The 13,166-nt window shown below is 49.6% G+C and overlaps 1 protein-coding gene across 1 annotated transcript in view; it reads left to right on the plus strand.

Moving 5' to 3' along the window:
• Positions 1-1,453: 1,453 nt before the first annotated feature.
• PKDCC (protein kinase domain containing, cytoplasmic) overlaps positions 1,454-13,166 on the plus strand; it is a 36,540-nt gene continuing 24,827 nt past the window's right edge. Inside the window, exon 1 of the mRNA XM_069852885.1 lies at positions 1,454-2,172. Within this exon, the coding sequence (XP_069708986.1) occupies positions 1,534-2,172 (639 nt within the window). The 5' untranslated portion in view covers positions 1,454-1,533. The remainder of the gene's footprint in view (positions 2,173-13,166) is intronic.

Consider the following 13,166-nt stretch of genomic DNA (forward strand, 5'->3'; position numbering starts at 1 on the left):
GGCAGCGCGCAGGGGCCGCGGCACTGGCGGTAGCCTTCCCCTTCCCCCCCTCCCCGGTGTTATTTTTACTTTAATTGGTGATTATGCGTGCTCCCGTTATTTTTATGTGGTGGTTAGTGCCGGGCTCCGGGAGCCCCGCTGGGAAGGGGCGCCCGGTGCGGCGCGCCGCTGGCGGGCAGCTGCCGGCTCCTCCGGCCGCCCGGGACTGACGGAGCCTCTCGGGAGGCGGTCGCTGACCGGCCGGGTGGCCGGGAGAGGCGGTGATCATCCATCTCCCCTCCAGAGCCTGCCGCCGCCCGCCTCCTCTCGGTATCGCCGCTGCCTCGGACTCCCGAGGGCTTTCCCGGAGCCGCGCTCTCCGTCGGCTCCGGAGCAAACGCCGGCGATCACAGCTGGGTCTTGGGAGCCGAGTTATTTTTCCTTCCCACCCACCTTCCCCCCTGCTTTTCTTTCTTTATTTTTCTTTTCTTTCTTTTTTTTTTCTTTTTTTTTCTTTTTTTTTTCCTTTTTTTTTTTCTTTCTTTTTTTTTTTTTTTTTTTTTTTCGTGTCCAATGTGTATTACCTAAATGGCTCGTCCCTTTCCCTTGGCTTCCCACTTCCATTGTGGTGAACTTTGCCTCGCCTGGCTCTTTACGGCTTTTCTCTTGTTGATGGGCTTCCCTTTGTGGCAGTTTCGCGGGGTGATTGTGTTTGTTAATTAGTTGCTAACAGCATCGTAATGCGGGCTTGATGGATAACCGCGTCATTAGCACTCACCCCTGGCAATTCACATTTCTAACGAGGCAGGGGCCACCCCATGCCGAGACCGTGATTTGCGGCTGCAGTCTCGTGTGGGTGACACGCACTCCGAGGCATCTCTCCCGGGAAAAAGGCGTGGGAAACCCCCTCCTTTCTGCGGGTGCTCGTGTGTGTGTGTGTGCGCGCGTCTTTGCGGCTGCATCCCTCCCAAACAAACCCCTGCCGCTCGATTTTCGCCGCGGACACGCGCGGAAAACACCGCAGCCGCGCACCTCCCAGCGCCCCCAGAGCCCGCGGCGGGGGCTGGGCCCGCTCCGCCCCGCTCCGCCCCGAGCCCTCCCCGACGGTGATCGGAGGGGGGGTGGGTGGGGGTGGGGAATGGCTCTGCCGAGCCTGGGAGATGTAGTCCTGGCTCCCGGGCTCGCCGGAGGCTGGCGGGTTTTCCGCGGGGGACTACGTTTCCCAGGCCCCCCTGCTGGTCCCGGGAAGGGCCGGGCTGTCAATCAGAGCGCGTCGGAGGGGGGCAGCGAGCCGGGGACCCCCCCCCCCCGCCCTCCTCCGCGTCCCGCTAATAATAAGTGTTTCAGAGGCTTAAAAGCAGGGAGGCAAGTGTCATGCGGGCGCGCCGTAAGGGGCTGAGCTCCGGCTGAGCGCCCGGGGTCCGCTCCGCCGCCGGCGCAGCCCGAAGGGGAAAGAAAAAAAAAAAAAAAAAAAAGCGCCTCGGAGCTGGTTCCCGGGCAAGGGGCGAGAGGAGACGAGCCCCAAAGGCTGGACAAGCTTGCGGCGAAGCGGTGATGAGGCGCAGGAAGGCGGCGGTGGCGGCCGGCTGCTGCCTCGCCTTCCTCCTGGGCACCCTGCTCAACGTCCTCTTCATCCCCGGCTCCGAGCACCCGCCGCCCCGCGACGGGGCGCCCCCCTCCCCGCCCGGCGCCCCCCTCTTCCCGCCGGAGGACGAGGGCGGCGGCCGGGCGGCCCTGGAGCGGCAGATCCGCGAGCGCTACGAGGAGGTGCTGCGCTACCGGCGGCACCGGGCGGCGGGGCGGCGGCCGCTGCGGCCGCGGGAGCGGCGGCTGATGGACCTGGCGCCGCCGCCGCGCACCTCGGCGGAGCAGCCGCGGGGCCGGGCGGCGGGACAGCCGCGGGACGGCGCCCCGGCCGAGCTCTCGCTGGAGCCGCCGCTGCTGGGCTGCCGCGACATCCGCGACGTCAGCGGCGTGCAGTACCTGGGCTCGGGGTACACCAAGGCGGTCTACAAGGCGGTGCTCAACCGCACGCTGGCCGTGGCGCTCAAGGCGGTGGATTTCGGTGGGCACGACATCGCCGACTGCGTGCGGCGGTTCTCGGACCTGGGGGAGTGCTACCGCCTGGCCGCCTACAAGATCGTCAAGGAGATGATCCTGCTGCAGTGGCTGCGCCACGACAACGTCCTGCAGGTACGCGGGGGGCCGCGGAGCCGCGACGGGGCCGGGGGGGGGGGGGGGGTGGTTCGCGACGTTTTTTGCACCGTTTTCTTGGCGACCCGTCGGTGGCAAGATCGGAGTTTACCCTGGGTACGCGCAGCCTCGATCGGCCCCGCGGAGAAACCCACCGGGACGGGGTGAGTGTCGGTGCTGTTATTCGGCGCGACCTCCGCGCCTCGTCGCCGCTTCGCCGCCGGCTCCTCCGGCCCTTCGGGGGCTTGGCTCCTGTCGCCCCTTCCCCGGGAGCCGGAGGGGCGGGGGCAGGCTGGCGGCGTCGACTCGGAGGTCTCCGCGGCTCCTCGTCTCCCCTCCCCGTCCCGGGTCGGCGGGGAAGGCGCATCGCTGGGCGCTCTCCGCTGGCACAGCCGCTCGCCACCGGCGGGGCTTTAGTCGCCCCGACGACAAGTGATTCGCCCCGCGGGGTTCAAAGCTGAAGGAAGGTGCCTCACCGGCATCCTCCCGCCGCGGCCGGCTGGGGCTTGCTCTCTGGTCGCTCTTCCTCACAAACAACGCTCAAGTGAGGAAGAGGGGCGAGGGAGGGAGGACACGGAGATTAAACAGGGCGCTCCCCGTATGGAAGGAAATTAAAGCCGCGTCGAAGGCAGCGGCGGGCAGCCCTGGAGAGCAGCCGGCAGAAGGGCACCCCGGGAGCCACCGCAGTGCTACCGGCGTGCCCCTTCGCCGCCCGCTCCCCAGGATGCTCAAAGCGAGGGGGAGACGGCGCCGTGCTGGGTACCCGCAGGCTTGGCACACGGATCAGCCCGCGGAGAAACCCGCTGGGACAGGCCGAGGTGACAATCCTGCTCCTCAGCGCGCCGGCACCGCCGCACTTGCCAGAAGGGCTGCGTATTGGGGCTGTTACACATCAGCGGGAATCTCAACGGGTCCATTCGGATGTAAATGCTGGTATGGAAATTCCTGTTGCGTTTCGCATAGCACGAGCGTTGCAGTAGAATAAAAAAAAAAAAAAAGAACGTTAGACCAGACGGTCTCACAGTAGGTGTTTTTTGAACTGAATCGAGTAAAGGAGTTTTGTGTTTCTTCACCAGCAGCAGCAGGAGTACCAGCTCCCCCACGAGAACTTCAGATCCCAGCCATCAAAGCTCTCGAGTTTCATATACTGATCAAAGAAAGGATAGTCATGATTTATCCACGACAGGAATATAGATACTAAAATCCCTTCCGTCCTTCCTTGCTTCCTATTTCCATATTCTTTCCTCTGTGGTGCCAGGTCTAACTATACCAACCAAGGAGAAGAACATCTAACGAGCTAAAAAAAGCTGTATTCCTAGTAAGGATGTTACTTGCTCCTCTGTTGCTGTGATGAATTCTTGCTGGGAAGCCCGTGCTTGGGTGCAGCCATCGTTACTGATTGAGTTGACAGCAGGAAATACACCCTGCAGTTGTAAAGGCGGAGGGAATTTTTTTTTTTTTCCGAGATCGTTTTTCCTTCTCGGTGGAAGCGAGCCGGCCAGGTCGAACTTGAAGGATGTGTTTTTAAAGTTACGGGTCATCTTGGTAGGCGCTAGCGTTTCTTCCCCGCGTTACTCGTATGTAGTTTTCCGCTCTGGAAAGATTAATTCGTAAGCAGCTCCTCCTCCTCACAAATTGGAAGGGGGGCTGCGTTGTCTGAAGGGTCCCCGGCAGCCGCCGCGGTGTTTCTGCGTGTGTGGGCAGCGGGGCCCCCGGCTGCGGGGCTGGCAGCGAGGGCTGCGCTGCTGGAAGCAGCGCTCCCCCCGCAGCAAACCGCGGAGGAGCCGCCGTAACTCACTCCTCCGTTTCGTGGTGTCAGGTGAACTCCGGAGGGAGAAGCGAGGGTGAGATGTGGGGTGTCCCGTGGCGAGGAGGGCCGGGGCTTGGAGCAGCTGAAGGATGAGCAGGCGCTTCCACGAGCATCGGGAGGAGAAACACGCCCAGGTTTCAGCTGGGAAAAGGCACTCACGGGCAAAAATCCCGCGTGTTAATTGGGGCTTCATATTTACATGCCGCCCGGTTTAAAAATAGACTACGCTTAAATCAGAAACATGTTTTCAGTGTCGTTCCAATTATGTTATGGCGTTTTCTTTTGTCTGCCCTCCGTCTCCATCAGCTCGGAGCAGGGCTGCCTGGCTGAGATCAGAAGAAGAGCTCTGAGCCACCGTAAATCACCCACTTTTTTGTCTAACATATTTCATTCTAGAGACGCACGGGGCGAGGTTACTGCGGCAGGAGTGAGGGCTAAGCGTTTGATAAGACGTTACCTTGGAAGGAGACGATAAAAATGGACCTGACAGGCTTTATCTAGGCACGGTCGGGGCAGCCGCCTTGGCTAGGAGAAGGTCTCTGGTGTCATTCTGAAGTCGTCAAACCGGGGCCAGAAAATGGGCACCAGCGAGCAACGTGAAATTTATAGATTATGTCTCAGTTAAAATCTCAGGACATGATCTACGCTCTTTCTTCCACACTGATTTCTAACTTGTTTTCAGCAGAAGCCAGCCCAGGGCTTAGAAATCACTGTCCAGGGTTTGCGGCCGAGGGAGAGGAAATCAGTTAAAAATCTCCTCCCCTCTCCTCTGGATTTTGACAGGCGCTCCAGCTTCCATTGGAGCAGTAGAATCCATGCTGCCTACAGATACCGCAGGCACCAAACAACATCTGCTGGGCCAGCAAAGGCCGGGGGACTTTTCTGCCTTTCTTCCTCTTTTTGACCCCTTTCCCCCCCATCCCTCGACACACCAAAATCCGAGCCGGTTGCTATAAATAGCCCGAAGGACGTGCCACCCTCCTGCCACCCTACTGTGCTGCCACCTGCGAGCGGGGTCCCCGGAGTGTGGGTACCAACCGGGGCTGGTTTGAGGCAAGCGAGGGGGATTCGTCCGCCTATCCCCTCCTCCCTCCTTCGGGGCTTCCTTCTCTTCCTCCGGCGCGGCCCCGGTCAGGGGCTATTCGGGGTGAATGCTTTCATGAGTTCCTTTTGCTGGAAATGAAAGTTTCGTGTAGGTTCAGTCCTAGGAAAGCTTTTTTTTTTTTTTTTTTTCCCCCCCCTGTAAATCTCTGGCAGCTGACAGCCTGAAGTGTAGTTTGTAAGATAACAGGCTTGTTCTTTACTGTCTCAGCAGTTCCCATTCTGGCCTGTCTCTTGTCAAAATCAGCTTTTTTTTTTTTTTTTTTTTTTTGGTTAGCCATCCTTTTGAAAAGACTCGATTATTGTACAATAGATGATAGAGAAGGAAAAGAGCTTTTTCCAAAAAGTACTGCTGCATGGCCTCAAGCTCTGCCAGGGTAGGTTTAGGCTGAACATTAGGAAAAAATTTTTCACAGAAAGGGTCATTGGGCACTGGCACAGGCTGCCCAGGGAGGTGGTTGAGTCACCTTCCCTGGAGGTGTTTAAGGCAGGGGTTATTGAGGTGCTGAGGGGCATGGTTTAGAGTTTGATAGGAATGGTTGGACTCGATGATCCGGTGGGTCTCTTCCAACGTGGTGATTCTATGATTCTATATCCACCGTGCCCTGTTGCCTGGGGAAGGAGCAAGATGTGTCAGCTTGGACAGATGTGGTGAATCAAGTCTACCGAAAGAAACGTGGAAAACCGTCAAGAGGGAGAGTGGGTTTGCATCATCCAAACGCTGAGGCGAGGGCAGCTTACCTTCTTATTTTTGTGTACGTGCTCTGCCCCACCGGTAAAAGCTCCTGTATGCCGGCCAGAGTGCCAGGGCTGGGCCACTGCCCCCCCGGCTCCCTGGAGCGGCAGCCGCTGGGAAGGGCAGGTGCAGATTGCAGGGAAAATGTGTTAGCTTTGGAGTGGGGAAGAGAGGGAGTTCATTAAAGTTGATTTTATAATGAAGGGCGCTGGGGAAGAGGGGGAACTGGGTCACTGATTTATTGGAACAGAGGATTTGGCAGCCCGCTAATTGCTTTGCAGTCGCTCTGTGTCAAATGCGGTGTCTGATTTTTTCCTTTCCCTCCGTGCTGCGGTTTTTTTTCTTGCAAAGTTCAAATGCTGCTGTCTGAATCCTGGCTTTCCGTGCATTTTAGTGGGGAAGATGATTTAGTGTGCTTTAATTCCTCCCTGCCCGTATTTGAGGAAGACAAGAAAATCAAACCGTTTGCAGTTAATTTCAAACAATGAGCGCGATTGTAAAGACACAAAGGCCATGTTTGATATACTGTAATAATGTAATTATAGCCCTGGAGTATCAGAATTAAGGGTGTTGCCATTCATGGGCATAAACAGTTCTTCGGAGGAATTCTTTTTTCCTGAGCGTTGCTGAAGCTGAAGTGAAGCAAAGGGAGGTTTGAGACTGCAGACGTTTTGAAAAGTCCAAGCTTATTTCCGTGACGGCCATTTATTAGCTCTTCTAGTCTGAGTTCACAATAATTCATTTAAGAGGGAGCTACCACTTTCTTAAAAATAAACACAAAAGCTCGAGTAAAAAGGTTGGCTTTGTCTGAAGCCCACGGAAGATACTGGCTACTAGCACAACCAGGGGTATGCTAACTGCCCAGACAAGGCCAGTTTCATTTGGCTTATTTAGCTTTAGTGTAAAGTTAAAACACCCAGATGAAATTCTGGGATGGCATCAACACTATAAAAGTCACTATTCAACTGAGGAATTCAAAGAAGTTTCCATACTAATTGGTTCAGTCACCACTGGCATGTTTTTGGGTTTTTTTTAAAATGATTTGTTTTAAATGATTACAATTACAATGAGAATATTTATCACTTAGAAAATTAATTGAGTATAATAGTTATATTATAATACATTACTTGCGGATGACAAGTTCAGAGACTTAAGCTGTGCTAGCCAGTTGATATTTTTAAATGCCTATTTCTAAATAAGCTTTTCTTTTCTTTTCTTGTGATAATTAACAGCCACTTTACCCTGATGGCTTCCCTATACGCATGCATAGCCAACAGAAGAGGGCAGTTTTGATTTTAATGTGAGAATTTAAATATTAAAGCTTTGCACACAGTTTGCTTATTCGAAGTGGAAGTAGACAGTCTTTCTAAGTCTGAAGCAAGTCCCTATACAATTAATTTCCAGTGCAAATACCTTTGCATAAGGAAGTATATGGACTTTTGAAGATGGGTTCTTCCCCATCACTCTTGCATGAATCCACTGTTGTTTTCACAGAAAGAAGGGGGGAAGGGGAGATCAAGTCGTAGCGGAAACAGCTACTCAGGGACCTCTTCCCTGTTGCCAGCTGATGGGCACTGAATCCCCTTTGTAGCGGCAAAGGGGCAGGATTCCCAGCAACAAACCTTGATCTGCAGTTGGCTGGAGTGTGACTATGACAACTTCGGGAACTGCTGGCCTGAGAAGGGTGCTGTGATTGCTGATACCAGCTGGTGGGTGATTATGTGGAGAATTTGTCTTTCTGAATTTTGGATGGTACAGCAGGGATTCACAGGTCTTGGGAGAAAACCTTTCAAAATGAAATGCCTAATGACACTTAGCCTTCCAGGCTGGGACTGGGGCTGGCTGGGGGGTCTGATCGTGTACTCTATATTCAGTCACCCATAGGGTTGCTGCAGGTGGGAGGATCCTTTTAGACTGGCAATTATTTCTGATGCTTTTCTAAAGTAAATCAGGTGAGCTGCTCTTAGGACACGTTGGCTAAACATGAGTGAGACCACCACGTATGGTGCAAGACCAGTCTGACAACATCTGTTTAACTGGTGTTAGGATCAGAGGAACTTAGATCCCAAGCAGATGGGCCTGCCAAATCGTGGTGAGGTAGCAGGAGAGCTTCTCACTGCTTGCTCTCCATGTCGTTCCTCTGGTAAAGCTGCCACCACCACTGCCTGGAAAGCAGAGATGGATCTACGTCTTTTTCTGGGCCACTCTGCTTTGCTGCTTGATGGTTTTGTAATTGCGCCTCGCAGGAGATGAGGCATCTTAGCCATTTGGGCATCCTTTGAAATTGCTAGTGGTGGTCGATACAGGGTGTCAGCAATGGGCTTTTACGTGGGTGGAGAGAAAAAGCAGGCAGTGCCACCTACTGATGGCTCGGTGGAGACAACTTGCTGCTACTAACAGATGTCCCCACAGCCCCAAGGAGCTCAGGGTGGAGTGGAGAAGGGCAGAGAGAGCAGACAGATGTGGTTTGGCGAAGAAAGAAGAATTACACAAAGTGCTTCTTTATTGCAAGACTGCTTCCCAAAAGGCCCAGATGTTATCCTGCACTTTTAAGAGTGAAGAAAGGATCTGTTAACAAGAACTCCAGAGCTGCTGGAAGCACAGAGCTAATACAATTGCAAACCAACTCTAACCATTCATGTCACTGGAAAGCAAGTTGTACGTCATGAAACTGAAATAACGTTTTTTTCCTATTGAATTGCATGGGAAGGCAGAGGATGTTCAGCTTGTGAAGCTGTTGGCAGGAATGGATTTCCATAAGGCACGTGCCATCACGCAAGTTAAAAGGGCTACATCCATCTACCCTTTTGAAAGCGGCATTCATAAAACTAATCCCAATAATTTGTTGAATGTTTTCTATGATTACTTCTCAGTTTTATGTGCCATGTAAATCATTCCAGAAGATTCTGGTTTGAATTTCTGCCTCCTTTATGGGAGCTGATGACTTGCAACCTCGTGCAGTTTCCTTCAGGGGAGCCTAGTATTGCTTCTTCTGCACAGTGGCTCAGGGAGATCAATGGTCACCATGGGATGCTGTGGGTATGATCGAGTTCTCCCTTGCTGTTTGCCTTTTTCAGAGGAGTAACGATGAGTGAACAAGGCCACTCCACACTGTGAATATCCTGGCTTAGAAATGAATTCTGACCAGGGCAGAATTGCAAGGGAAAGCATGTGGTTTTCAGAGCTTTCCTTATCGCACCAGAACCACCCTCCACCCAACAACCCTGGCTCTGAAATGTGGGGCAGCTAGGTAAACCTCTTTTCCCTGATATCCAGTGATGGGACATGTGGGAATGGTTTAAAACTGTGCTAGGGGATGTTTAGACTGGACATTAGTAAACATTTTTCTACAGAAAGGGTGGCAAACACTGGAACAGGCTTTTTAAAGATGTGGTCAATGCCCCAAGCCTGTCATTGTTTGAGGCATTTGGTCAATGCCTTTAATAAAGTGCTTAACTTTTGATGAGCCCTAAAGTAGTCAGGTAGTTGGAGTAGATCACTATTTTAGGTCCTTTCCAGCTGTAATTGTCCTGTCCTGGTTGGAGCTGTTTTGTACATGCTCTGTCTTCTTGTTGCAACTTTATTTTGGCAAGGTCTGCTAGGGCTGAAGTAGTTAGTTGAGGAGCAAGAGAGAACCCCTGGAAAGGCATACCAGGGCTGACAGAGCTCTGGCCCTCCATTCACTGCACAGACACAGAGAGCTGGTGGAGTCAAGCATGAGCTGAGGCCACACTTGGAAGTGTTGCAGTCCTGCTTTATGAAGATTCTGTCAAGTACACAAGCTGGGTTATTTTAAGGTCTTTCTAATGTTTTTTTTTGTGCCAACACAGACATCTGATAATTTAGATTGGTGCCTTGTGGTATGTAACTCCCATTGCAATTTTTCATTTCTGTCATGGCCATGAAAACTTTGACAACAACTAGTTCTCACAGGCACTATGCTAATATTAATATTGACTCTGGACTAATTTTAAAGGAGTTGTTATTTCTTGTCACACTTAGCTGAACCACTCAATTTAGGTAGTAGACACCAAACATGGATGTTTTATATTGTTTTGATTCAATTTTGGAACAACTTAGTTTGGAAAGACTTGCTTTTTTTCTTGGACTACATAGCTGCAGATAGACTCCAAGCTTGCTTTAAAGCTTTTTTGTGATAAAGTACGTGGTGGTATGGCTCAGATACCTAAGAAGGGAGGATTATGCAGGTGGTTCTATTGAATCCAAGCCAAGCTGTTCTAAACATGCAGTGCACAGAAGTTATTTGTTAATTTTTAGTGCCAAATCACATCATAATGAAGGGTTAATCTGGTGGTGCAGTAGAGCTGAATGCAGTGGCTGTGGATGGAGGTCAGGTGAGCTTCTAGTCTGGCTATTTATGAGATCATGAACTGAGCCTCCAGTAGTATCAGCCTGTTTCCGATGAAATCATGGTTATATAGGTGATCAATTTGTCTACACTGGAAAGCTTTACAAGAGTGGGCTACTTACATGACTAAATATTTGCAGGGTTGGTCCTTGAGCTTGTGCAGTGCAATGCAAATTCAAAGTGCTGTAAATGTTTTTAGTAGAAAAACATTCCACTTCAGAGTGTAAGGAAAGCATGGAGAGTAAAAGGGAGATAATGTTACTAAATCATAAGATTATAGCCAACATAATATATGTCAGAACAGCAGGTATATATGTATATGTATACACATGGTTACATATTAAATAAATGGAGATATCTGTGGACCTCTGTGAATATACTGACAGATATGATTAGATATACATACATGTGTGTTTCTAAGTAATACATTCCAATTTTTCTGTTAATGAACTTCCGTGTTTAATAACAGTGCCAGGTGTGAGATTCTCATACCTTCTAGCTCTTTTGGAATTTAGTGCTAATTTATAGAGAAAAGCCTAGACAGAGCTATGAATTTAGAGTTTAATATTTGAATTACCCACTGCTTGCCCTTGATTCTAGTATCTAGCAGGAGAAGAAATCCTGCCTCCCAGCTTTCAGCATATATTTTTCATCCTGCTCTTAAAGTGTTCTACACGGTGCTGGGTACACCCTGCGTGGTAGTGATTTTCCAGTGAGGTTCAGTAATTAGCAGGGCTTGATTGCTGGATTTCAGTGAAGAAGATAACTTCACTTCTCGTGCAGAAGCTCTATAAATCCTGTAGCAAAAAAGATTGACATCGGATTGATCTTTAAGGCCTTTCAGGGAACTCATCCTTTTTCCTCCAGGGAGATGCATGTTACAGGTTTGCAGGTGCTTTTGGGCTGAGTAGGTGTGGCAATATAAAAAATGAATGTATATTTGTATATAAAACATAAAAATATAGATACACAGTTCACATGTATATATTATATATAGAAATATATGCATGTGTATGACATACATGTCATATATATAGACAAGTATATTTGCGTATGTGTATATGTGTGTATATTTATGTATGTATATACCGTCAGCAATGAAGGGAAATATTTAAAACCCAAGAGATTACTAGATCTGAAGAATCACATAAATGTCTCAAATCATGTAGTGGTAAATCATAGCTGTATCAGGCAGTGCTGGAGGTTCCTGCTGTTACACGAACTGTCCCATTGCACCAGGAATGAAAGGTGAATCCAAGGACTGATTGAATAAAAAAAATGTTCCATTCACTTTGACAGCAATAAAGTAGCATGAGCTTCTGAAATGTGCTGTTCTGCTTTTGACGTGTAGCAGCTCAAACAAATAGCTCATCAAACAGCTACCAATGCCAGTGAGAGCTTTTTATTTCCAGGGGCACCAAATCGCTACAAAATACCATCTTGACATAAACAGTTTTTATTAGGTTACCCATGTATTTTTGAAATTAAAGGCTGTGACTTGTGTTGAATACTCTTTATGTTCATGAAAGTGGGATTTTTTTTTTTTTAGTTGCACTTTTTTTATTGTGGGCGGCAGGTAGGCCTTAGGGTAGTAAGTTTGGGCAAGTCCAGTGTAAAAGAGGAGAGAATTAGATTTCTAGGTATTGCTTCGGTGTGATGCAGTTGAACCTGTTACTTTTATTACAGCTGGTAATAGTGTTATTAAAGTTCTTTTCCTAGAGTCATGGAAATCTCATGTTTGTTAAAAAAAAAAGAAAGGAAGCTTTTATAGTTATAGAGGGAAAAAAACCCCTAAAATTGTGAACATTAAGGGTAAAACCTAGCAAGGCAAAGAAAAGAAGTCAACAAAATTTTTAGGGAGATTGCATGATCTGTACAGGGGAATTTTGCCCTCCAGTAGCTGTGGCAGTGATTCTGTCACAGCTCTGTACTGGGGCAGAGCCCAGCTGGTGGAGCCCTGCTTGGGGAAGGTGGCTGGTCCTGCTCTCCCCAGCTAAGCAACCTCTATGAATGAAACGTAACACTTTGGAGGTTCTGCCTTGACATTTAATTTTCTGGAAATCCAGCTAAGGTGCCTGTATTAGTGCGGGGGTGGGGGGGAGAAAAAGGGGGTGGGGGCTTGGGGGGGTGAGGGCTGTTGTTTGCACAGACTTACCCTGCTGATGACAGCTTAATAAGCTCCTTTATTTTGTGTTTTTATTCAGTAAGATTGTCAGCTTTTGTGTTAGGGGCTGACCTCTGTTTTCACACACACACCCCCCTCCCCCACCGCAGCTCCTCTGAAAGGGGCACCTCTGTCCCCATAATTTGTACTAAAAGGGAATTATCAAGGGAGGTGAACTGACCAGCTGTAGGGACATGGACTCCTACAAAGCAATATAACTTTTGCAGGGGCTGGCCATGTACGCCCAGTGTGCTTAAAACCTCTCAAAGTCAGTGGGAGTTTTAGGTGCGTAGAGACTAATGCAGGACTGAGCCTTTGGGACTGAAAAAGTCCAAACAGTGAGGGAAGGATTTGGGAACTAGGACTACTTGACATGAATTACAGCAAATGATGTGAGAACAGGTCAACATTTCATATCTGGCATACATTTTTCTAAACAGACAGAAAGGCATCCCAATATTGTGACTGTTTGCTATTAGATTCTACACAAAAATGTGTTGGGGTGGCATTTAAATGCAGTGAGTTGAGATATAGCAAAAAAGATGTGGGATTGGATTTCTTTCCATTCATTTAATTGGAACCATGCTGAAAAGACGTAGGAAAACCATCACTCTTGAATATATCCGAAGAGTAGCTTTGTGACAGTGAGAATGATGTCCAACCTAATAGAATTTCAGATAGAGGAGGTATTTTGGCTCATCCTTTGCTTCCAGCTATATTCAGTTTCCCCGTGTGGTTATTTTTATTGTTATTGTATGCATGAAGTTATCTGTTTCTTACTTCACTGTCTGGGAATACAAACCATTTTGTCTCA

The sequence above is a fragment of the Phaenicophaeus curvirostris genome, chromosome 2 (genome assembly GCF_032191515.1).
Source record: "Phaenicophaeus curvirostris isolate KB17595 chromosome 2, BPBGC_Pcur_1.0, whole genome shotgun sequence".
In the NCBI taxonomy this organism is placed as follows: domain Eukaryota; kingdom Metazoa; phylum Chordata; class Aves; order Cuculiformes; family Cuculidae; genus Phaenicophaeus; species Phaenicophaeus curvirostris.